Here is a 25628-nt window from a genome sequence, read left to right on the forward strand (position 1 = left end):
GGCTTCTTGGCCAGAAACTTTTTCCCTCTAGAGAGGGCTCCTGGGCTGGGCCCTTACCTTTCCCATCCCAATCAGGGAGTGACTTGTGTGTCCAGTTCACTCCTGTCTTATTCCCTGGAGGGTTCAGGCCTCTGTCCTGTGTCCTCTGTAGAGATGGGAGAACTAAGCCCTGCTCTCAGAGTTCTTGGGAGCAGTCCATGGGTGCTGTTGGTGGGGTAGGTGACAGGGGTTCTATGCCTGTGTAGGGGTCAGGATCAGTCTGTCCTGCCTCCAAGCCAGGATCTGGATTCTAAGGACCCCCCCTGCCCTGCCCCCCTCCACAACTCCTTCTGGGAGGAATGTAAGGAGAGTGCCTAAGCACAGTCCTTCCCTTGCCTTGTCAGAGGCTGGGAGCAGGTTGCTGGACGGGGTTGGGGTCATCTAGCAGTTAGTTGACCACAGTGTCCCCTCCACAGATGAGCCTCCTCCAGGCCGCCCCACGCTGAGTCCAAGACCCACCCACCACGCCACCCGCCATGTCTCAGATGCTGCACATCGAGATCCCCAACTTTGGGAACACAGTTCTGGGCTGTCTCAACGAGCAGCGCCTGTTGGGCCTCTACTGTGATGTGTCCATCGTGGTCAAAGGCCAGGCCTTCAAGGCCCACCGTGCCGTCCTGGCCGCCAGCAGCCTCTACTTCCGAGACCTCTTCAGCGGGAACAGCAAGAGTGCGTTCGAGCTGCCGGGCACGGTACCGCCTGCCTGCTTCCAGCAGATTCTGTCCTTTTGCTACACGGGCAAGCTCACCATGGCAGCCAGTGAGCAGCTCGTGGTCATGTACACGGCCGGCTTCCTGCAGATCCAGCACATTGTGGAGCGGGGTACAGACCTCATGTTCAAGGTGAGCTCACCCCACTGTGACTCGCAGACCGCCATGATTGAGGATGCCAGCTCAGAGCCCCAAAGTCCCTGCAACCAGCTGCAACCGGCCACTGCCGCCTATGTCGCATCCCCTTCCGTGCCCATCCCGCTTCTGACCCGCGTAAAGCATGAAGCCATGGAGATGCCGCCTGCCACCGGCTCGGGCCTGGCTTCTAAACGCCCACTGGAGACAGGCGCTCGAGATGGTGTGGCGGTAGCTGCAGGTGCTGCAGGGACACCTGGCACGGCCCCTCTGAAGCTGCCTCGAGTCTCCTACTATGGTGTGCCCAGCCTGGCCACGATCATCCCCAGTATCCAGCAGGTACCCTATCCCCAGGGGGAGCGGACCAGTCCTGGGGCCAGCAGCCTGCCCACTACTGACAGCCCCACCTCCTATCACAACGAGGAAGATGAGGAGGATGACGAAGCCTATGATACCATGGTGGAGGAGCAGTATGGCCAGATGTACATTAAGGCCACAGGAAACTATGCAGGTAACACACAGCAGGGCCTGGCACTGTGCCATCCTTGCAAAAAGCCTACAGAGGGCATATGTTGCATAGTGGTGATTGCAGCCTGGTGTGGACGGTCACTATGCTCTGCAGGCAAGGTGTGTGGGCTGGAAGAGTTGGGCAGGAGCTTGGACATTGTGGGCGTCAGTCGTTGCAGAGCTCAGACCCTGTGGGTGAGGTGATGGAGACGCGCCTGTGAGAGTTGACTGTGTAGCGTGCATAGGGCTCCTGCCTAGCACTGAACAAATGAAGGAGCTGAGGGTGTCCTCGGTCCAGGAATTCCCCATGGAGTTTAATGACTTTTGCACTCTTGTATAAGTGTTTCAGAACGGGGCTCTGGCCCCCCTGGGTCTGGGGAGATAGCTTCTGTTTCCTTTTCATGGGGAGAACCGGAGCTGGGTTTCTCCTGATAGCAGGATACATGCTAGCCGCTGCATTGGTCAGGGTGAGCAGGCCCACTCTGGGGAATCCACCATTCCTGCTGACCGCCAGTTAGGAGGTCATAGAAGGACCCGAGACCTTTGGCCCTGGGCCCCGAAGGCTTGGAGGTTTCTGGGGTGCATGGAGCTATTATTAGAGCCCTTTCCACACCATGGTGATGCCTGGACCCAGCTCTGCGATGGTGTTGGGGCAGAGTCACTGTGGGCTGAGGGCAGGGTTTCTCGCTGGGATTCCACAGAACCAGGAAAGGTCCGCTCTCCACTCATCCATGCCTCAGGACATCCTTGCACAGTCCCTGCCTCTCTAGGGTGACCTTGGCTGTAGGCTTGCTGGGAGAGTGGGGACAGGGCAAAGTGTGTCCAGTACCCTGTGTGTTGAGCCTGTCCTTCCGACTCCTTAACCTTGCCTGCACAGGGACAGTCCAGTTGCCTCAACAGGTTTTCCGAGGAGCCAGTTGGACAGTGGCCTTGGAAGGCTCTGCAGAGCTGGCATTTGTAGAGTGGGAACGAGAGGCTGGGCAGCTCTCAGCTACCCTTGGTCAGGCCAGTTGAACACTTTGGCTCATGGTTATTTCTGAGTTTCAGGGGCTATGGGGCAGGGACCTCACCAGGGGTGTTTAGTGGGGCCTTGGGGATCAGGAGCGAATCTTGCTTGACCCATTTTGTGGTGATGGGTGTGCTGGAACACAGACAGGCTGTGGGGCTGGCCCTGCTCTGCTGGCCTCTGTGCACAGTCTAGGCTTCCTTGTGTCTCTCTCTTCAGCAGGCCCATAAGTGGGGCAGAGAAGGGGGTGTGCACTTTCTTGGTTAAAATCTAGGTTATTGGTGGTGACGTTGGCTACCCTGGGTGCGCTTGAGAAGGGGACGAGCAGGTAGAGGGAAGACTTGGCCCCACCGACCGGGGAGCGGCAGGCTCTCTGTGTCTGGCTTCATCTGGAAATAGCCTCATACCACCTGGGGCGGGTGGCCCCTTGCTCCTTGCGCAAACAAGAGGCTTGAGACTGAGCTGCTTACGGGATGACCCTACGAAGGGTCTCCCTGGCCTCAGCTTCCCACCGCAAGCCAAGTCCGCTGTGTGTCCCTAGGTGTAATGGTGGCTGGGACCTGCTGCCACCCTGCTCTTTAGGAGCTGTTCCCAGTGTGCCTCGCTGTACCACACTCATAGCAGCACCCTCTCTGAAACCAGGCGTGATGATCTAGCACCCAGGAGGTGAAGGCAGGAAGGTCAGAACTTCAAGGTCGTTGACTACACAGAGTTTGAGGCCAGCTGAGACACATTAGATCCTGTCTTAACCTCCTCCCTAAATAATGCGGCACCCTGGTAACCCAGCCCTGCTGTGTCTTGAGCCATTTTAGTCCCCTCGCTCTGACTCCTGTTCTGATCTTAGATGTCAGGCATTGCTGTTAGAAGCCAGGCCACTGAGAAGCTCGGTGGCAGGAGGGAGCCCCGCCCTCTGGGAGGTTTACCTGTCTCAGTTTACACAGCAGGCTGCCCATCTCTGTTTCCTGCCCACCTCATTTATCTCAACCTTCACGGAGTAGCCCTTCTAGCGCCCAAGTCTCTGCAGCAGGGCCGAGGGCAGAGGAACTTGCTCCTGCCCTGCTATGCTGCCAACAGGCACTCAGGAGCTCCGTGCTGTCCTAGAGGGAGAGCACTGAGAGAGGGCAGGCAGGTGTCCCCCGGGCTGCTGGCGAGCCCTCTCCAGGAGTGAAACATACACCAATACGTTGTGGACCCCACTGCTCCCCGAGCCAGAAAGATGTCAGTTGTCTCCCCGGGTGTGTCAGTGGCCAGCACTCTGCGACCTGGAGGATGGCGCCCCAATCCCAGATCCCACAGAGCCACGGATGTAGACTCACACAGCCCAAACCACTTCCCCTCTCCGCCCTCCCCCCACCCATCCTTCCCTGACACAGGAAGCTTATCTGAGCTCTCAGAGCTCCAGGCTGGCTTGTGTTGTCTACCCAGGAGCGACTGGCTGCCTCAGTCACCGCAGCAGCAGGCCTAGCAGGGAAGTGTAGGGTCTGGGGTACTGAGGGCAAGGGCCTCAGTTGTGCTCAGGTTTTGTTCTCAAGGCCTTCCGCCTGTAGCTTCCAGGGGCCAAATCCAACCCCTCCTCCAGTCGCTTAAGGGCAGAGGTCATTGTGCTGCTGCTGCCTTCCTTTCTGGGCTGAGTAGTTGCTGAGCTGTGGTTGAGGTCAGGGTCATGCCAACTTAAAAAGGTTCCTGTGGTAGGGCAGGCTAGGAGTTAGGGTAGTTAAGCCCAAGAGGGCATGGGCAGCAGCCAGCACCAGCAGGCCTCCCTGACCCAGGCCATGGAACTCCCTGTGCCCTGCCTTCCCCAGATCCTTTCTGCCCTGGAAGATGCTTAGTTGCAGTGCCCGCTGCTGCTTACCAGAAGTCTGAGATGAACCCTGCCTGGTGTTTGTGCCGCGTCCACTCTGAGGGCACACACTCCTGGGTTTGTGCTCCCTCCACTCTGAGGGCACACACTCCTGGGTTGTGCCGCCTCCGCTCTGAGGGCACACACTCCTGGGTTGTGCCGCCTCCGCTCTGAGGGCACACACTCCTGGGTTGTGCCGCCTCTGCTCTGAGGGCACACACTCCTGGGTTGTGCCCATTCTCCTGACTCTGCTTTTTGAGCCAGGGGAGTTGTGTCCATCTCTGTAGGCCACCTTGCAAGGGCTGGCCACATGGTAGGGGAAGTTGGGGGCCACTCACAGAGCCCTCGCTCACCATTTGGGAGTTATCCCATCATGTAGTGGCCTGATGGTCCTAACCCTGCCCTCCAAAAGAGATTCCCCCAAAGTGCTCAGATGGCTGCCATAGTCCTGTGTGGGTCACTTGTACTTCAGCCATCCCATAGCTGAGCTTGTGGGGCTGCCCAGGCAGGGACAGAGCCAGTGTGGCCAGGAGGGCTCCTGTCTGGCCAGTACCTCATACAGTCTCTCAACTTTCCTAGCATGGTGCAGTCTACCTATAAGACTCGTCTGAATGCCTCGCTGGCATGGTGCCTGTCAGAGGGTGTTCCTGACACACTCCCCAAGAGCAGAGAGGGGGGCCAGATTAGGGTGCTGAGTCTGCAGAACTCCACTGTCACTCTTGGCCTGGGTCCAGCTTGGCCCATAGGACAAGCCGGCAGGGGTGCGTTTATCCCTGGTTTGGACAATGTGGGGCCCAAGAAGAAAAGTCAGTGGAGGTGGAGGTGCTGCTGGCTGCAGCAGGGAGGATTTCCTTCGTGTCTAAAAGGCAATACCTTGTGGTTGGGGCTAAGTGAAAAGGCAGCACTGGCCCATATGACTCTCCCAGCAAGATGGCTGCCCTGAAGACCATGGTGGCCTCCCGGGTTGTCCCTGATCTTGGAAAGGCTCTTCCCCCACAGCTCCCTTTACCCTAGAATCCTGAGATTTGCACTTCAGGCAGTTGTTTTGTTTTGTGGAGACAGGGTCCCACTTTGTAGCCTTGGCTGGCTTATGTCTCCTGCCTCAGTCTCCCAAGTACTGGGACTATGGATATGAGCCACCATGTCTATAATCTCTGGCCAGTTTTTGTTATTTTTTTCAAGTTTTTTTTTTTTTTAAATTATGCTGCCCTGGATCTCAGTCCCACACGTTTGGCTTTTAAGTTATTGTTCTACATGTAAGTGGCCTGCTGTGCTGGGCTCTCATCAGTGTGGTGCCCTTTTCTTGTGTCTTATGTTCCTTCCTTCTCCTTTTTAATTTTTAGATTTATTTTGTCTGTATGAGTGGTTTTTGTTTGTTTGTATCTTTTTTTAAAAGGTCTTCCCTTTTTTTTTTCTCTGAGACAGGGTTTCTCTGTGTAGCCCTGGAACCCTCTTTGTAGACCAGGCTGGCCTTGAACTCCCAGAGATCCATCTGCCTCTGCCTCCTGAGGGCTAAGATTAAAGGCGTAAACTATCATGACACGCAAGACCAGTTTACTCATATTTTTATGGCCAACTAAAGATGATTATCTTATTTTATTGATCCCTGGAACTCACTCACTATGAAGTTGAGACTGACCTTGAACTCAGAGATCTGTCTGCCTCTCCCTCCTGGGTCCTAGGATTAAAGGTGTGCACCATTAAGCCCCTCAGATTTTATTTTGTGTGTTTTTGTTTTTGTTTCGAGACAGGGTCTTTCAGTGTATTCAGGGCTGGCCTTGGGTTTGCTGCCCTCTTCCTTCAGCCCCATGTGCTAGGATTTCAAGCCTGAGTCTGGCGTGTTGAGATCCCGTAGGCTGAACCAGAGCTTGGCATGTGTTCACTCTTTACAGTCAGATCACTGGTTCCCTTCTATGTGAGCTGTGAGGTAAGCGGAGAGTTTGTCGTTTCCATATGGATGTGTGGAATTGCACTGAGTTCACACCCTTGAGAGAGCCTGTTACAAGCTCTGTTTCTGCCAGATTCCCTGCTGGCAGAGTAACCGTACCTTTAAACAAGTCCCCATGTCAGGGCTGTAAAGTCCTTTCTGTTTTCCTATTCAAGATTAGTTTGCTTTCCTGTCTTTTATTAGTGTCTGTCGGACCCAGCTGAGCCGAACCCTAACCCAGAGCAGAGTGGGCAGGACCAACCCCTGATCCCCAAGCCTGCAGTGCCCTGTCACTCCTCCCCGCTGTGGCTTCTGGTCACTGGTCTTTCATAGACATAGCCTGCGAGCTGTAGCCATTGCTCCTGAGTGCATTGCAGCTCAGTGGGTTGGAGTCATTCTCAATCGTGCACAGCCGTCACCATCATCAGCCAATCTTAGAACATGGTTCTCACTCCCTAGAAAACTCTATGCCGTGTAGCAGTCCCCGTCACTCCCCTGCCTCACTCCCCTGCCCCGCTCCCACCCACCCCAGTCCTGGCAGCTCCTGTCCAATCTATGTATTCGGTGTTATCTGGGCATTTCACACAGCATTCTAGTGTTGAGACTTTAGTGACCAGCTTCCTATGTTTGACATTAAGAACTGTTAGTGTGGGCTGGTGTGATAGCTCAGAGGTTAAGAGCACTGGCTGCTCTTCCAGAGGTCCTGAGTTCAATTCCCAGGACCATATGGTGGTTCATAACCATCTATAATGAGATCTGGTGCCCTCTTCTGGCCTGCAGGCAAAACTTTTTTTTTTTAATTAAGATTTATCAATCATGTACACCTATATGCCAGAAGAAGGCATCACATCCCATTATAGATGGCTGTGAGACACCAGTGATTACTGGAAATTAACTTAAGACTCTCGGAAGAGCAGACAATGGCCTTAACCACTGAGCCTTAACCGTCTCTCCAGCTCCCAGGCAGAACATTGTATACATAATAAACAAGAGAGAAAGAGAGAGAGAGCTAGAGAGAGAGAGAGAGAGAGAGAGAGAGATTAGTACTGAAGAATAAATACTTCATTTCTTTTTTCTTTCTTTCTTTTCTTTTTTTTTTTTTTTAAACAGGGTCTCTCCGTGTAGCCTTGGCTGTTCTGGACTCAATCTGTAGACCAGGCTAGCCTCGAACTCACAGTGATCCGCCTGCCTCTGCCTCCCAAGTGCTGGGATTAAAAATGTGTGCTTAAAAAAAAGAAAAATGTGTGCTACCACACCCGGACTTCATTTTTTTCTTAGACCCTGCACCAGTCTTTCTCTGACAGTCTGATGGACGTTTGATGTTAGTTCACAGAGCTGTAAGCAGGAAGTGTGTTCAGTCGCCTGGGTAGGCTTGTGTTCACCTGTGTTTGGCTAAGGCCTGAGGACTGGTTTGATTGGCTACTTTTGTGAGTTCTCCTGCTTAGGATTTTATTCTCACTACCATGCGGTCTTGTGTGCTGGCCTTGCACCTGCCCCTTGCACTCCAGGTCCCAGGCTCATCAGAGATTCCCTGGAATGCCACATGGCCCTGCCTGCCATCCAGGACAGCATTTCACTGCCACTCCAACCTTAAGGATCGTTTTGCATCGGGGGGCTCCAGGCTAGATAGGCTCTTGAGAGCAAACCCTTCACCTTTGCCCTGGGAAGGGGTTCTGTGTCAGTTGCTGCTCCCATGTTGAGCTATGACACAATGCACATGTCCTAGGTTCAGTTTGCTGCTGTTTATGGAGAACGTACACATGTTCATGAAAGCTGCTGATCTGTGCTTCATTTGCGTCTGTCTGATTGTCTCAGACAGGGTCTCATTTCGTAGCCCTGCCTAGCCTGCAGCTCACTATGTAGACCAGGCTGGCCTCGAACTCACAGAGATCCACCCGCCTCTGCCTCCTGGGTGCTGGGATTACAGGTGTGCGCCACTATGGCGCCCGGCTGACATTCCCGCACCAAGGAGTTGTGTCCCCAGGAGTTGGAGTTCCGGGTGGCTGTGATTCCGGAAGGGATGTGGAGGCCAGCCGGGAACTAGACGGAGGTACTGTGGAGGAGCAGCAAGCACTCCTAACTGCCGAGCCATCTCTCCAGCCTCCTCTTCTTGCTGTGAGAGTTCATGTATGGTTGCTGGTCCTTCCTACTAACAGTGTGGGTAGGATTGGGTCACTGGTGGGCCCACTCAAGCCTGGTGTTCGCTGTGCTTAACTGTGGGAAAGCTTTGAACTCTAAGCTTATTTTTGTTGACTGTATTATTACCAATTATGACTTCTTTTAATTACCAATACTACCTTAGACTGAGAAGCATTCAGATCCTCCCTTTAATTTTGTTCCTGTCATAGTAATTACGCATTTTATGGATGGAATTCATCCATCTCCAAAGTCCAATTTGATGTTAACAGACCTGCTCCAGCCTCCCTCCCTCCCTTGCTCTCTTCCCCTCAGAGTGGAACCCAAGGCCTTACTCATACTAAGAATGCGCCCCAGCACTGCATGGTAGTAGCATGTTACACCGTATGTTCATAGCACGCGGTTGGCTCACCTCCTACTTCTTGTTGTCATTGTTTTGTTTTTGATTTTTTTGAGACAGGATTTCAACAGAGAGTAATGACCTTGGCTGGCCTCGAACTCACAGAGATCAGCTTGTCTCTGCCTCTGCTCCCAAGTGCTAGAATTAAAGGCATGTGCCACCAGGCCTGGCTTCACCCCACCCAGCTGAAGCACACTTCTTATAGATGGTGTGTGTTTTTAGTTTAATCCTGTCTGACACCCGGGCTCACGCAGGTGAAGGTGGCGGTGCAGTCCCTCCTTCACGCTGCCGATGCTGCTGTTGGCTCTCGCATCCTTCTCCTTCCTGGACAGTCCCTGGCCTTGCCTTTGCTGGAGCTGTTGGCTGTGGCTGTCCTGCAGCTCTGAGCTGGCGTCTGTGTCTTGCCTTGCGCTCTGCCCTCACCTCCTCCCTGCGGCTCCCGTTTGTGCTGCTGCACTCTCAGCCTCTCCTTTCTCCGAGCAGAGTCTTGACATAGCTGGTTATCACTTATCCTTCCTGGCTTTAGGAGCTTTTGGCATTTACGTGAGTAAAAGCTCCTCTCCGGCATACAGTTCCCGGAGCCTGAGCAGATCCGGGGAGTCCTGGAAGCCTGTGCACAGCGGGGCTCACGGTGCAGACGCAGGCCCACTTGCCTTCCCCCTGCCCTCTTGGCCCCCTCGGAGGCATCTCTTTCCTTTCCTTTCTTGGCAACCATGGGCCTGTTTTGTGTCATATAAATGGGAAATCCAAGCAGCCTGCACCTATAGAACCTTACCCACTGCGGTTCGGCGTGCCTCTAGAACCACACGTCTTTGAGGTTGAGTCACAGGGTGTGTGTTAGAGGTTACTAAGCCAGTCTCCTCCCGTTGTAGGGAGTCCTCAGCTTATGTGCAACAGCCAGTAAGTGGCATTGGGACATGGGTGAGTGGACATAGTGGTGGACAGGTGTTCCTTCCAGTCCGCATCCCAGGGAAAGGTCAGCAATTCCATTTGGCCTCACTTTCCTTCAGCTGGAAAATTGTGGTTCTCAGTGCCTCTCAGAGTTTAGCCAGCAGTGAGTTCTGGAAATTTAGAACATTACCCATAGACTGCCTCTTTAAAACTTGTACCTTAGCTGGGCACAGTAGAGCACACCTGTAATCCCAGCACTCAGAGGGGCCAGAAGCAGGTGGATCTCTGTGAGTTCAAGGCCAGCCTGCTCTACGTAATGAGTTCCAGGATAGCCAGGGATATATAGAGAGACCTTATTTCTAAATAAATAATTAATAAATAAATAAAAATTGTACCTCACTGAGGTGTAATTCATATACAGTCTTTTTTGTTTTGTTTTGTTTTTTGAGACAGGATTTCTTTGTGTAACAGAGCCGTAGCTGTCCTGGACTCACTTTGTAAACCAGGCTGGCCTCAAACTCAGAGATCCACCTGCCTCTGCCTCAGCCTCTCAGAGTGCTGAGATTAAAGCCATGCACCACCATGCCCAGCATATACAGTCTTTAAATACGTATTCTTAGCTGGGTATGGTGGCGCACACCTTTAAAATCCTAATACTAGGGGAGGCAGACGCAGGCAAATCGCTGTGAGTTTGAGGCCAAGGCTACAAAAGTCTACCAAGCGAGTCCAGAACAGCCAGGGCTACGCAGAGAAACCTTGTCTCCAAACAACAACACACTCTGCTTATTTCTGCAGCTGGTTGTTGCCTTTGTGAAGACTGCTTTTTCTGGAAGTGGGACATTCCTGGGTCTGGTCCTGTCTCGTATAGAACATGCTAATTCTTATCTGCAGTGCCGGTTTCTCTAAGCTGCTTTCTGCACCTGCCATGGCCCCATGTCGTTTATTTATTAACCATTTAGCGGTTTTTTGGGTTTTTTTATTCCTTCTCTAGCTGTTAGCTAACTCACTCACGTTTATGGATCTTCCTTTCGCGGCTCCTCCTTTTCTTCTGGCATACCTCTCTTTTTTGTTTCTGGTTCTCTGGTTGTGCTTATCTTAGGCAGTTAAACCTGTGTCTGGGAATATCAGCACTTGGCCACTCCAGGGTCAGCTCTCATTGCTTGATTTTTCTTCTTTCTGTGGTTCTTTCCATCATTCCTTCTATCTGTGTTCGTTGATTGGTTGGTTGATTTGAGGCGGGGCCTCCTGTAGCTCAGGCTGGCCTTAACCTCCTTTACAGGCAAGGGTGCCCTTGAACTCCTGCTCCTCCTGCCTTTACCTCCTAAGTGCTTGGGACTGCAGGCATGTGCCACCCTTCCCAGCTTTTCAGACATCCATGTTATAAACCTCTGCTCACCAACTTCTTTCCTTCCCCCATCCCCGTTCTTTGTTCTCCGTGTTGGGAACTCAGGCTCTTCCCCCCCCCCCCGCCCCCCGCAGGCTCTCATATATGCTAAGCAAGCACTTTGCCATTGAGCTGCCCCCACAAAATGTAATGTTGACATAAAGTTACTTAATTTCAAAATAAATCACAACTTTTATGTACTATTTGAAGAACTCTTTCCCATCTTTTTAAAAAATTACATTTGTGGCTGGGCATGGTGGTGCACGCCTGTAATCCCAGCACTTGGGAGGCAGAGTTCGAGGCCAGCATGGTTTACAAAGCACATCCAGGATAGCCAGGGCTACAAAAGAAGCCCTGTCTCAAAAACAAAACAAACAACAGCAACATTACATTTGTTTATTCTCTCTCTCTCTCTCTCTCTCTCTCTCTCTCTCTCTCTGTAGGTCAATATCTATCTACTTAATTTATTTTATGTGTATTAGTGTTTTGCCTCGTGTATGTCAGTGTACATAGTGAGTTTCAGGACAGGGCTGCACAGAGATACCCTGAAAAACAAAACGAAGTCTTTCGTATTCAGCAAAACATCCCAGGTTCAGTTTACCCTTCCTGATTACTACTCTAGAATAAGTTGTTTTTAGCTTTCAGTGGGGACCTGTCTTTATTTTAGTTTCCCTGTCTCTTCCCCCCCTCCCCTCTCCCCTTCCTCTCTTTTTTCTGTCTTGAAACACTAAGTGGTGTGCCACTGAAGCCATGCTCAAGGGGAGTTTAGGGGTCAAGATCTCTGCTGAGTTTGTTCATTACTGTTGAGCTCTGTCTGTCTGTCTATCTGTCTGTCTGCCTGCCTCTTTTTCCTTTTAGCAATCAGACCAGCTTGGGAATATGGTGAGACTCTGAGGGAGGGGTGCAAGATGAACCACCACATTATGAATTGGACTTGTTGTCTCCAAAGCCGTCTGGCCGTCTGCCGTGTCCTCCTCTGACACAGGATATGCTTTCTCTCCTGGGACTTGCTCTATAGACCAGGCTGACCTCAAACTTACAGAAATTCATCTGCCTCTGCCTCTGAGTGCTGGGACTTAAAGGCCACCAAGCCTGGCCTCCAAGTTACCTCTTTTCATTTTCCCTTGAGACAGGATTTCTCTGTGTAGCCCTGGCTGGAACTCACTACGTTAACCAGGCTGGCTTCGAACTCAGAGATCTGCCTGCCTCTGCCCCTGAGTGCTGGGACTAAAGGCGTCTGCCACCACTATCTGGCTCCAAGTTATCTCTTAGAGGTATGTCCTGGCCCTGGCTTCTGGGTTCATACTTTCCCTGCCACTTGGTCACTTACTATTGAGAGGGGCATCTTACACAGCCCTCCGTGCCAGCGCCCCCCTTTGTTAAGTATCTGTAAACTGTAGGAACTTGGTTCAAGCTTTGCTTCCCTGTTGACTTGGCAATCCCGAGGCCTGGGTGCAGCTTCATTTCTCTGCCTTGTACATTGTTTAGATATTTTGTTCCCTTCCTCCTTGACCTTAGCCTGACTTTGGACTCATTTTTCAAATATTGAGAATCAAGGTGCCAAGGGCTCCATAGGTCCAGCCATGGCCATCTGATGTCCTAGTTTTCTAATGGTGCTCTGAAATCCCTCATTACACATATTCCTGGAAATCCACGTCTCATTTTAATTATGTGTTTAAGTCTCTTTCTATAGTTGTGTGTTGCTTTTGATAATATACAGAAACAAGCTGGATGACACATTTTCTGATTTATCCTAATGGTGTTTACCTGCAGTTTCCTTTGGGCTGCCTCTGTGTAAAAGCTGGTCCTCTGCTAACAGTGACTTAGTCCGTCCTTCCTCCCTTTATTCAACCCAGGCCTTCAGGCATGTTAGGCAAGTACTCTGCCACTGCGCTACGTATACATTTATTTGTTCTATATTTATTTACTTTGTTTATTTGTTTGTTTGTTTCTGGGTTTGTCTGTAACAACCCTGGCTGGCCTGAAACTCTAGCTGGCCTTGAACTCAAAGACCTGCCTGCCTCCTCCTTCCAAGTGCTGGGATCACAGGCATGCACCATCAGCCCCGGCTTCCATTTAGCGTGTTCAGTTGTATCCTAGGCTTGCCTTGAGTTTGTGATCCCTCTGCCTCAGCCTCCAAAATATGATAACAGCAGGTGTATGGTGCCTATAATTTAGCTTCTTCTTTTTCTCTTTGTTTCTTCCCCTTTTTTCTTTTCAGTAGTATAGCCTTGAACTCACAGTGTAGCTGGGGTTGGCCTCGAACTTCTGACCCTCCTGTCTCCACCTAAGTGCTGGTATTTTAGGTACGCACCATCACTCCTGACTTATATATGACAGAGATTTAGCTCAGGGCTTTGTGCACCCACAGTAAACTCTCTCCCAACTGAACCCCAGCTCCAGCCCATGATTCTGTTTCTCCTGTTAACCTCTGTGCTCCTTTTCTGCCCTAACGGCATTCTTATAGCTTTCTTATTCTCCAATTCAGGAAAAGGTTTTGATACCCTAGACTCACAGGGCAGTGTCATTCTCAGCCCACTGTAATGTGGTTTTGTTGTTGTTTTTTGTTTGTTTGTTTGCTTGTTTGTTTTTTTTAATCAAATTAAGGCTATTCTTCTTCTTTAAAATTTTTTTATTTACGGGCTGGAGAGATGGCTCAGAGGTTAAGAACACTGGCTCCTCTTCCTAAAGGTCCTGAGTTCAACTCCCAGCAACCATATGGTGGTTCACAACCATCTATAATGAGATCTGGTGCCCTCTTCTGCCATGCAGGTGTGCATGCAGGCAGAAGACTATATACATAATAAATAAATAAATAAATAAATAAATCTTTTTAAAAATTTTACTTACATTGGTGCCCTGCCTCATGTGTGTTTGTGTGGGCGTCAGATCCCCTGGAACTGGAATTAGAGACAGTTGTGAACTGCCATGTTGGTTGCTGGGATTTGAACCTAGGTCCTTTGGAAACGGAGCCAGTGCTCTTAACCTCTGGGCCATTTTTCCAGCCCGACTATTTCCTTTTTTTCACCTCTGCACCAAGAGATTTTTTTTTTTCCTTCCTAAGTGTAGCCACACACCACTTGTATTAGTTTTCTGTTGCTGTGCTAAATATGCGATGACCAAGGTAACTTATAGATGCAAGAGTTTGTTTGGATTCAGGTCCAGTGGGAGAGTCCTTCTTTGCAGAGGTTGGCGGGGGGGTTAGGAAGGGTTGGGGGGGTTGGAGGGTTGGCAGCAGGCTGCTGGGACAGTTAACAGTGAACCACAAGTATGAAGAAGCTGAGAGAGCAAACCGGAAATGGGACAAGGCATACGCCCTTAAAACCTGTCCCCAGTGATGTACGTCTTCAGGAAGACCACCTCTGTAACACCCACCTGACAGTGTTGCCAACTGAAGACTGACACGGTGCTGGGCAGAGTCTGAGCTATTCTGGTCCTAGTACCTTTAAACCCACAGAAAAGCCAGTCACTTGCCAACATGATGACTCCCGGCAGCTTCTGTGTCAATCTGTTCTCATGGCAGACTTGACCTAGCCCATCCCAACCAGGGGCTCCGCCACCCCCTCTCTCTCTCCTGCTACACAGCAAGCATCATCCCTTACCTCAGGGTCTGACTTGCTAGTTTCATCTTTCAGAAGGGCCCTCGAGCTCAGTGGGACGCAGTGGCTGGATCAAGGAAGCTAACCGCTCCAGTCAGATCTGAGCCCAGAGCCTCCAAAGTGTGTTCAGCATGGCTCTTCCTTCAGTGGTCTCCAGCTCTGGGCCTGAGTGAGACATGTCTACAGTTCATAGCTCCCCAGGATCCCAAATGTGGAGGTCCAAACGCAAGGCCCCGGTTATGTGCCACAGCCAGGTGGTTTGAGTTTGATGCCCAGCTATTGAAAGCTGTGGGCAAGGCTTCCCTAGAAGGTAAAGTCTCATGGGACTGGAGAGATGGCTCAGCGGTTAAAAGCATTGGCCGTCCTTCCAGATGACCTGAGTTGAATTCCCAGCAACCTCCTAGCTCTTCACAAGTGCCTGTAACTCCAGTTCAAAGGGGCCTGATGCCCTCTTCTGCCCTTCATGGCTACTGCATGTACATGGTATGTAGATATTCATGCATGCTAAACACTGGTATACATAAAATAATTTTGTAAAAATAATCCTTATTTAGTTTTATTTTATGTACACTGGTATGTAGGTGTCATATGTCTTGGAACTGGAGTTACAGACAGTTGTGAGCTGCCATGTGGGTGCTGGGAATTGAACCCAGGTCCTTTAGAAGAACAGACAGTGCTCTTAACCACTGAGCCATCTCTCCAGACCCACATAAAATAATTTTAAAAAGGGAATGCACAGTCCCTTCCTTTCTCTCTGCTTCCTGACTGCCATGGTGTGAAATGCCCCTTCCCACCATGATGGAGTGACGTGAGCTGGAATTCCTCCCTTTAAAAGTCACATCAATTATTTGGTCACAACGTCAATGTAACTAACAGAGTGATCCGCAGGGGCAAGGCTCCATATTTTTACTTGTTAATACTCTTTGTCGTTACAGTTTCTGTTTGTTGTTTAGCTCTAGCTGGCCTGAGCTTACTGTGTAGACCAGGCTGGCCTCGAACTCACAGAGATCCACCTGCTTCTGCCTCCCAGATGATGGGATTAAAGGCCTGCGACACCACGCCTGGCTTATCATATATGGTTTGTTTTTGGACTAGAAACATGTGTGTGAGTGCTTGCCTGCATGTGTGTAATGTGCACTATGTACAGGACTGGTGGCAGAGCGTGTTGGGTCCCCCGGAACTAGAGCCACAGTTGACTATGAACCACTGTCTGTGTGCTCGGAACTAAACCCGGGTCCTCTGCAAAGGCAGCACTTGCCATCTTCCCTGCCCCTTGTTTTGTGAGCAAGACTCTCACGCTGTGGCTCCAGCTGGCCCTGAGTCTGAAGCTGGCCTCTTGTTTGAGCCTCTCAAGTGCTAAGATGACAGGTGCTAATACTTTCCCCAAGCCCTTTGTGAATTCTGCAGGACAAGATTGCCCTCCGCACTCTGTCCTGTCAGGCACCACTGTGTTTGGTATCAAGGTCATCTGTCCTCACAAAGAAAATCAAGAATGGTTTTTTTAAAAAATGTTTTTGATTAAAAGTGTAGGAGAGCCTGAGTAAAGCTACCTTTACTCTTCAAAGGGTCGTTCTTTTCTTTCTTTCTTTCTTTCTTTTTTGGAACAGGACAATTTAATTATTTATACCTCTTGAGTCAGTTTTGGTAAACTGCATCTTCTAACAGACCTTTCCAGCTACATATATTTTCCCTTTTGCTGGAATGAAGTTGCACGCGCTCTGGAGCTTGTCTGTGGCAGGCCTGGGGCTTTGTCGGCCCACGCCCTGTTGACCCAACACTAGGCAGGGACTGTGTGGTGCCCGTTAGCTCAGGTTTCACGCAGCTTGGTTGGTTAGTTGGCTTTGGCTTTGGTTTCTCTGTGTAGCTCTGTAGCCCTGGCTGTCCTGGAACTCACCCTGCGGACTAGGTGGCCTTGAATCAGAGGCCCACCTGCCTGGCTCACGGCTCATCTTCTTCAGCTCTTCCTCAGCCCTCCCCTGCTTACAATCAGCCTGACTTTCTTGTGTTGTCGTGTCTTAGAAAGAAAGAAAGAAAGAAAGAAAGAAAAGAGACCGGGTGTGGTGGTGCACACCTTTAATCCCAGCACTTGGGAGGCAGAGGCAGGGGGATCTCTGTGAGTTCCAGGCTAGGGCTACAACAGATAAACCCTCCCCAAACCAAATTGTTTTTAGAGTGTATGAACGTGGGAGCTGTGCATGTGCCAAGCTCATGTTGTTGAGTCTCTCCTGGAGAGCAGACTCGGGTCGCCCCGTTGCGCAGCAGGCGCCTCCACCCACTGAGCCACCTCACAGGCCCCACGTGTGCTTGTGTACTTGTGATTAAGAGAGGGTCTCGCTGTATAGCTCTGGCCGGTCTGGAACTCACACAGTCCATCTGCTTCTGGGGTAAGGGCATGTACAGCCATGCCTGGACTTGCTACATTCCATACATTCCAGTTAGGGGCTGGAGAGATGACTGGACAGTTAAGTGCACTGGCTGCTCTTCTAGAGGACCCAGGTTCAACTCTGCACCCACATGGCAGCGCATAGCCACCAATAATCCCAAGTCCAGGGTATGCAGGCACATCCAGTGTGCACTGGCATAGATGCAGGCAAAACACCACATACACAAAACAAAGACTTAAACCCCACAATAAATAGCAATAACAATGCTAAAACCAACTCTCCGCTGTTAGGCCCGAGAGCCGTGCTTCTTTGAGATGGAGTCTGGTGCCTCCCCCCACACTGGCAGGTGGGGTTATACGTGTTACCATGTCCTTGCTGTACCCCGTTGTCTTTCTTATCACCCCCATCCCCATCAGCACCTTCTGTGATGTATGACAGCCCTCCTTTCCGTAGCCTGGGGGTTAAGGCATCTGCTTGATTTGCAAGCGCAGTCAGAGCTGGCCTCATCTTAGCAAACTGAACGCTGTGTGGCTCAGACTCCTCCTCTCTCTGGAGTCTGTGGAGACGTGCTCGGCGCCCTACTTAGTCCCAAATGTGCTGAGAAGAGGTTGCACACGCCACCTTACAAGCTGTACCCAGGGCCAAGGCAGAGCCAGGAGTTGTCCAGGCCAGGTTGGTCTTGGGTGGATGCAGAGACAGTGTGACTCTGGTGTTCCAGCTGCTGCCTAGCTCACTGTGCTGCATGCATGTTAATCCAGGATTGTTTTCCTTTTAGGAAATAAACCCCATTAACACTGAGTGTTTCCTCACATTAATTTCTCCTGGTCTGATGTCTGGATAGTACCCAGCTCGCTGCTTCTATGTGCTGTGTCCCGGGACTGTCTTTTCTGCCTCTTGCTTTCAGCCTGTCTTTACCCTGTGACAGGGTCCCACGGGGTTTCCCAGGCAGGCCTGGAGTGCCTAGCGCTGACACCCTTCCCCCTCCATCTCCCGGGTAGATGGAACACGCGGTGCCAGGCACTACCCCAGCTTCTAGGTTTGAGTTATTGGAGTACATGGCCCACTTTCATTTTCTATCACAACCTGCTGCTGTGCTGCTCCTCCTCCTCCTCTTTCTCTTCTTCTTCTTCTCCTCCTTCTTCTTCTTCTTTTGGTTTTTTCGAGGCAGGGTTTCTCTGTGTATCCTTGGCTGTCCTGGACTTGCTTTGTAGACCAGGCTGATCTTGAACTCACAGAGATCCACCTGCCTCTGCCTCCTGAGTGCTGGGATTAAAGGCATGCACCACTACGCCTGGCCAGTGTGTGTGTATGTGTGTGTGTGTGTGTGTGTGTGTGTGTGTGTGTGTGTGTGTGTGTTTTGCCTCCATGTATGTCTGTGCACCATGTGTCTGCAGTGCCTATGGAGGCCAGAAGAGGGCGTTAGATGTCCCTGGAACTGGAATACAGAGGGTTGTGTGCTGCCATAAAGGTGTGGGAATTGAACCAATGTCCTCCATACCAGCAGCCAGTGCTCTTAACCACTGAGCCCCTGATATCTGTCATTTTTGTTTTCTTATTTCTTTTCCTGCTTATATCTGAGTATTTTGTATTGCATTATTTTCTAGTTCACAAATCTTACCTGCTCTGTGTAACTCTTCCCCAAATCAGCCTTCTGAATCTGTGATTTTAGTTTATTTCCTTATTGATTCTGGTTTTCTTTGAGGCTCTCAGTTTTATTCCTCCCTCCCTTCCACATTAGCAGACATAAAGTCCACATCTGCTAATTATCAGATATAATGTCTTTTTTTTTTTTTAATCATTTGGTCTTTGCTGCTGTTTTCTGGTCTTCCCGGCTTTGTTCTCTTCATTGCTGGGCATGACTTGGAACCATTTTAGAAGCCTGAGCAGCTGTTCAAAGGAGGGCCTGGTTTCTGGTCCTCCCAGGCCGCCGTGAGAGGTCCCGGGTGGGCCAGTGCAGGCTGTTATTGTGGGTTACAGCCGGAAGGCAGAACGGCTCTGGCAGGCTCCAGGATCTAGGCTGCCTCCCAGGGCAGGAGCCGCCTGGCTGTGTATTGGCTGTTGTTTTTCTGAGTCTTGTCCTGCATACTTGCTATTTAGTATTCTACAGTGACACCCAGGGATCCTGTAGAGTGGTGCTCAAAACGACATTGCTGAGTCCTGTGCCTCCCTCGTGTCTCCCCGTTGCCTAGTCCTGAATGCCCCCTACTCTGCTCTGTCTTTCCTCTCTTTGGGGTCTTAGCCCTTAATCTGGGCCACTTAGGACCCCTCCTTTTTAAATTTTATTTTATTTATTAATTTATTCACATTACATCTCAATTGTTAGCCCATCCCTTGTATCCTCCCACCCTCCTTTTTTTTTTTTTTTAAACAGCTCTTACAGTTGTTCTCCGCATAGAAGCTCTTCTTGCCCTGGGACTCCATAGCTGGAGCACGGCCTTGCCATGGACTCCTCGTCAGATGTGTTTGTTTATTCACAGCAAGGCACTGACTTAATTTAGAGATCACGAGTAAGGGTACAGTGAACACTGCTCACTTGCTGTCTGTTCCCCAGGGCAGCCATAAGTACCATAATCTAGGTGCTTTTCCAAGTCCAGGGTGCATTTATGCAAGTGTGTATATGTAGTTTGGTTTGTGTTTTTGTTTGTTTGCTTGTTTGTATTTTAGACAGGGTTTCGCTGTGTAGCCCTGGCTGTCCTGGACTCGCTTTGTAGACCAGGCTGGCCTTGAACTCACAGAGATCTGCCTGCCTCTGTCTCTGCATCCTGAGTGCTGAGATTACAGGTGTGTGCCACTGTGCCCGGCCCGTGTATGTGTGTGTGTGTTTAAGTGTGAGATATTAGCTTAACCCTGTACCTGGCTTTGGCTCATTAAGTGTCTACACACACAGATTTTTTTTTCCGAGACAGGGTTTCTCTGTGTAGCCTTAGCTGTCCTGGGCTCACTTTGTAGACCAGGCTGGCCTCGAACTCACAGCGATCTGCCTGCCTCTGCCTCCTGAGTGCTGGGGTTAAAGGCGTGCGCCACCACTGCCCAGCTCACACACAGATCTTTACTTTGACCTATGCCCTTTGTGTGACCAAGGCCTGTTCCCTCAGCACCACTGGTCAAGGAAGCCACATCCTGTCCTGTGAGGTCCTGTGAGAGGGTAGTGCTGTGAACTCTTGGATGTCTTTGAACAAAGTAGAAAAACGCATGGAAGGATGAAGAGCAAGAAGGAGGCCTGGTCAGGGTGGCTCCGGTGACAGGCATCAACCAGGGTAGCCCACAGAGCGAGGGGGAGCCTGGAGTGGTGGGGTATCCAGCTGGGCTCACAACCAGAGACTCCTGGGGCATAAAACCACCTCACCTACTAGGGCTGGGCAAGCTTGGCTCCGGGGAGGGACACTGGCCAGGACCATGGGTGTGAAGGCTGTACCAGCCATGTTAGGCTGGCCAGCCAAGAAACCCAGAGGGCCAGGCCTCTCAGGGGAGCCGTAAGGGTCCTGCAAACAGAGCCCAGGAGGCCACTTAGATCCAGAAACTTGGCCACTGGGTCTGACATGGGCCCCTTGTATATGCTGCTACCTAAGTCTTCTGGCAGCGGAACATGGTGAGTTTAAAAACCACAGGTCCCAGCCAGGTGTGGTAGTACACACCTCTAATCCCAGCTCTCCGGATGGACACAGAGGTGGGCAGATCGCTGTCAGTTCGAGGCCAGCCTGGTCTACAAAGTGAGTCTAGGACAGCCAAGGCTATACAGAGAAACGCTGTCTCGAGAAGAAGAAGAGGAAAAAAAAAAAAAGATCACAGGTCCCTCTGTCGTATACCTGGTAGCCCACTTCAGCCATGATTGTGTTCATCCCTTGGTCCCACATCCACTGTCTAATCTGGATTTCCCTAACCGACTTATCTTCTTGGGTATCCAATCTGCCACATTTCCTTGAATTTAGATGGCTTTTCCCAACATTTTGGCATGTGTGAGATGGGTATGTCCAGGCAACATTAGTGACATGTCTGACCTCTGGCACAGTCCCTCCTGGCAATGAGAGCATCTTGGCCCCCCTTTGAAGGGCTCTGGAAGCTGCAAGGCAGGACACTGCTTCAGGCAGTGCCCGTGTGTGTTAGGATGTGCTGAGCATCCAGCTGGCTGCCTCAGCCAGTTCAGAGCTGGCTGACCCATAGAGCCTACCCTCAGTGCTGGGCAAAGAGGTGGTACCCAGAGGAAGGAGAGCCACACTGGGTGTCCCTGACCTCACAGACTAACATTGAGCTAGCCCAGACCCTGACCATCAGACAGGCACCTGAGCCCTGAACTGCTCATGACCCTGGCCTGGCCGGTGTTCGGCAGGAAGTGTATGTTTTTTGGGGATGAGGGTGGGGGTGGGACACAATCCTCTGTGGAAGATCAGGGCGTGTGTGAGGATCCCTTGGCCTTCCAGTTACCTAGGCCTGGTGTTGTTATAGCTGCTCACCTCACGGCCTCTCCCCCAGGCTGCCTGCTCTTCATCCCTGTAGCCTTGTGCCTCAGACCCAGGACAATGACACCTTCACTGCCAGACTCAGGTTAGTGGCAAGCTGGGGCCCGCAGAGGTGGATGGTGGTTTTTCCTGGTCTCCTGCTTGGAGAATGCATGGCGCTGCTTTTTGAGGTGGCTCTCATTTTACAACTCTCACTGCTGACACAAGGGTTGCCAGGATCCGCCCTCACCGGCACTTGGCCTCATGGCTAGTTCTAGGTCCTGACTTCAGAGAGAAAGGTAGTCACAACTGTAGTCACATTGTGCTGCGTGAGTGTTGAGCAAGCTCTTTGCAAAGCAGATTCTGATCTGTAAATCCCTCCACACATTTGCCTGTTTTTTGAAACTGAGGCTTGGTTGTTTCGGGTTTTGTTTGTTTGTTTGTTGTTTTTTTGAGTTTTTGTTTTGTTTTGCTTTTTGTTTTTTCGAGACAGGGTTTCTCTTTGAAATAGTCCTGGCCGTCCTGGACTTGCTCTGTAGAACAGGCTGGCCTCGAACTCACAATAATCCACCTGCTTCTGCCTCCCCAGTGCTGGGATTAAAGATGTGTGCCACCATGACGGCCGGTGGTTGTTTTGCTTTTAAAGATTTATTTGTTGGGCTGGAGAGATGGCTCAGCTGTTAAGAGCACTGACTGCTCTTCCAAAGGACCTAGGTTCAACTCCCAGCTCCCACATGGCAGCTCACAATTGTCTGTAACTCCAAGATCTGACACCCTCACACAGACATACATGTAGGCACAACACCAATGCACATAAAATAAAAATAAATAAAAAATTTAAAAAAGATTTATTTGTTTATGTCTATGGTTAGTTTATCTTCATGTACATCTGCACATCAGAAAGGGGCGCTGGATTCATGGGACTACAGTTACAGCCAGTAGTAAGCCTCCATGTATGTGCTGGGAATTGAACTCAGGGCCTCTTGAAGAGCAGCCAGTGCGCTTAACATTAAACTCACAGATATCTTTCTGCCTCTGCCTCCACCTCCCTTCCCTGCAGGTGTGTATGTGTGTGTTTGTGTGTGTGTGTGTATGTTTTGTTTTTGTTTTAAATGTTGAGTTTTGAGAGTGTTTTCTTTTTTCTTTCTGCCTGTAGCCACCCTGTTTTGTCACTCACCTAAGTTTTGTTTGTTTGTTCTGTATTCATTTTTTTGTTTTGTTTTATTTTTCGAGACAGGGTCTCTCTGTGTAGCTTTAGCTGTCCTGGACTCACTTTGTAAACCAGGCTGACCTCGAACTCCCAGCGATCCACCTGCCTCTGCCTCCCCAGTGCTGGGATTAAAGGCGTGCACCACCACATCCGGCTCTGTATTCATTTTAAAGAACTCACATTTCTGGTTGCTTTAAGGATTTGTGCTATGGGGATCCTGTCAAAACACTTAGCCTAACTCAAGAACAGGGTTTTCCTACTGTTTGCTTTCAAAAGACTCCTGAGTTGCTTCTGCATGAGGGCCAAGGACCCAATTGAGAATGGCCTTGGCTTAGGTTAGGGGTGACTTTAAAGGTCCTGAGAGTGAGCCTGCTCTGCCAACTGCCTCACACCAGTATCATCAAAAGCCTTAGCCCAGCTAAACATGCTCTACCACTAAGCTACACCCAAAGTGCTCCCCCCATCCCGCCACCACCATCACCCCCAACCCCCCCATCACCCCCCCACACACACACACACACAAAGACAGGGTTTCTCTGCCTGTCCTGGACACTTTGCAGATCAGACTGGCCTCGAACTCACAGAGATCCTCCTGCCTCTGCCTCTCAGGTGCTGGGATTAAAGGAGTGGGCCACCATACCTGGCTCCAAAGTGCTTTTTTTTTTTTTTTAAGACAGGGTTTCGTGAGGCTGACCTCAAACTTGCTATGTAGCTAAGGATGACCTTGAATTCTTGATCTTCCTGTCTGCCATGTGCTAGGATTACAGGCAGGAGCCACCATGTCTACCCTCCCCTCCTCCTTCTCCACACCTATAGTATAAGGTACTATTTTGCAGTCATTTTCAGCGTGCAGTTCAGTGACATTAAGCACACGAACATTGTCCAGCCGTCACTGTCATCCATCCTGACATCTTCCCAAACGGGCACACATCCCCACTTACAGTAGCCACATCTTGCCTCTTTGTTCTCTGTGGTCCTATATTTGACCTGGGAACCTCACCCAAACGAAATCCTCCAAGTCAACCTTCTGTGATTGGCTCTCACTCAGCACCAAGCCCTCCTTAGTGGGTTGGGTCCCTGTGTATCTACCACCCAGACCTGGTGCCACTGGGCCTCAGACGCTTCCTGGGTGACCATGTATGGTGGACACGCCATTAATCCCAGCACTGGGTGGGGGTGGGAGTTGCAGAGGCAGGCAAATCTCTGAGTTCAAGGCCAGCCAGGTCTACAAAGTGAGTCCAGGACAACCAAGGTTACGCAGAGGAACCCTGTCTCGAACCCCCCCCCAAAAAAAAGGGAAAAAGAAAAGAGCCCTGGAATGTAACCCACATATCATGTGACCACAAGTATCCAGTTTGCTTCCATGGTGTAACCCCAAGGGGACAGGTCACTGATCTTGGAGAGAGAGGGATGAGTCCCTGCATGTCTGGGGACACTGCTATGACAGAGCTTTCTGCCACTCCACTTCAGCCAGTGATTAGTCAGCTCTTCATAGAAATAGCTAACCATGCCTCTCATGCTCTCGCCCTAGGATGCTCAGTCCTAGAAACCAGAGCCTTGTCACCTGGCCTGAGGAATGTGAGAGTGACTTAACATCTATACCACTGGGACCAGTCCTGGGTGAGAGGATGCTGGGAACTTGATGTGACCACAGGATCTCTCCTCAGTTCACAGTCCTCTTGGGGGTTGGGGTGGGGGGGGCGCACAGGGATGACAGACTCCCAGCACACCTGGAACAGGGACAGGCCCTGATATCAGCAAGGCCCATTGAGATCCACTGGGGGTGAATCTCTGGCATCCCCTTTAAAGCCTAGCAGCATCTTAACCCTGTAGTGGGGGGTGGGGGGGCTGTGGGAGGGGGATGGGGTGCCTGAAACCACTCAGGCTGGTGGTACATGGGGACCTGGGAAAGGGGTGGGGCACACGAAGGAGCTTAGAGCACCTTTGCAGATGAGCTAAGGCTCAGTTTGGGCGTATTTTTAGCAGCAGCAGCAGCAGCATTCAGCACTTGGCAGGGCAGAAATAGAAGAGGTTTTTTGGGGCTCAGGGCTGACAGTCTGTTGCTCTTGGGGAGCCAGGCTGGGGAGGGGTGTGCATGCCGAGCGCAAACAACTTCTGCTGTTGAGAAAAACATCTCGAGAGAGCGCTGGCTGCGGATGGAGAATTATTTCTGTTGGTGAACACTCTTTATGTAAATGCCACGCACAGCGCACAGCGTTGGCGCTGCTCGTTTGCATGTGTAATCACAGCAGGCGGGGCAGGGGGGGGGGCGGATAATTATGTTTTAAAATACCATCCGGATTGTTTGATGTGTTCCCTCAGTCTCTGGGTAATTCCGGGCTGTAAAGATTCTTCATTGCTCCATCGGATGGGAGACGCCACCTGGCCAGCCTGACCACCAGTTGGTTGGTAGCAGGCAGAGGGCTGTATCTCAGTGGCTTCCGTTTTTTCTGCTTTCTGTTATTGAATGTCCAACAACTCTGAAAACGTCCTTGTACTTGGGGGGGGGGGGAATGGGGGGAAGGTTGTGCTTATTCTGGACGGAGTAAAACGTAGTGAGCCTGAGGTAGCCTGGAGCCTCTGCTCTGTGGCTCCAGACCCTGGGGGCAGGGTGGGCTCCTCTCCCCTTCTGCGTTCTTCTCCAGTGAGTCACTGTTCCGTAGTGTGTGGGTGGTCACTTCAGAACCAGATGTTGGTCCTTGGGGATGGGTGCCCCACCATCTCCCTCAGGGGCAGGGTGTCAAGATGGCTTGCAGATCCTTCCTGTGCAGGACCCTCCCCTGCCATCTGCCCATAAGTCTCCCCCCCCCCTCAGTGGCCCCCTGCTGAGAGGTTCTGGGAGTCCCTGCTGTGTGGTCATTGTGAGAAGGAACAAGCTAGCCCATCTGGAGCAGCCAGGTGCACCGGTGGCTGATCTTGGGGGCTATCTCAGGGAAAGTCTTTAAGTCTGAACCACCTATCTTGAACCTGTGGGACCAACAGGTACCAGCTGCCTCAGAGCCATGTCCTACCTGCACCACATAG

At 51.0% G+C, this 25628-nt stretch overlaps 1 protein-coding gene across 2 annotated transcripts in view; it reads left to right on the forward strand.

Moving 5' to 3' along the window:
• NACC2 (NACC family member 2) overlaps positions 1-25628 on the forward strand; it is a 73793-nt gene that overhangs the window by 37122 nt on the left and 11043 nt on the right. For both annotated transcript variants that reach the window (XM_084800231.1, XM_084800232.1), the window contains exon 2: positions 456-1395. In XM_084800231.1, the coding sequence (XP_084656357.1) occupies positions 516-1395 (880 nt within the window). In that variant the 5' untranslated portion in view covers positions 456-515. The remainder of the gene's footprint in view (positions 1-455; positions 1396-25628) is intronic.

Source organism: Acomys minous (assembly GCF_964271855.1).
Source record: "Acomys minous genome assembly, chromosome: 10".
NCBI classification, from domain to species: Eukaryota; Metazoa; Chordata; class Mammalia; order Rodentia; family Muridae; genus Acomys; species Acomys minous.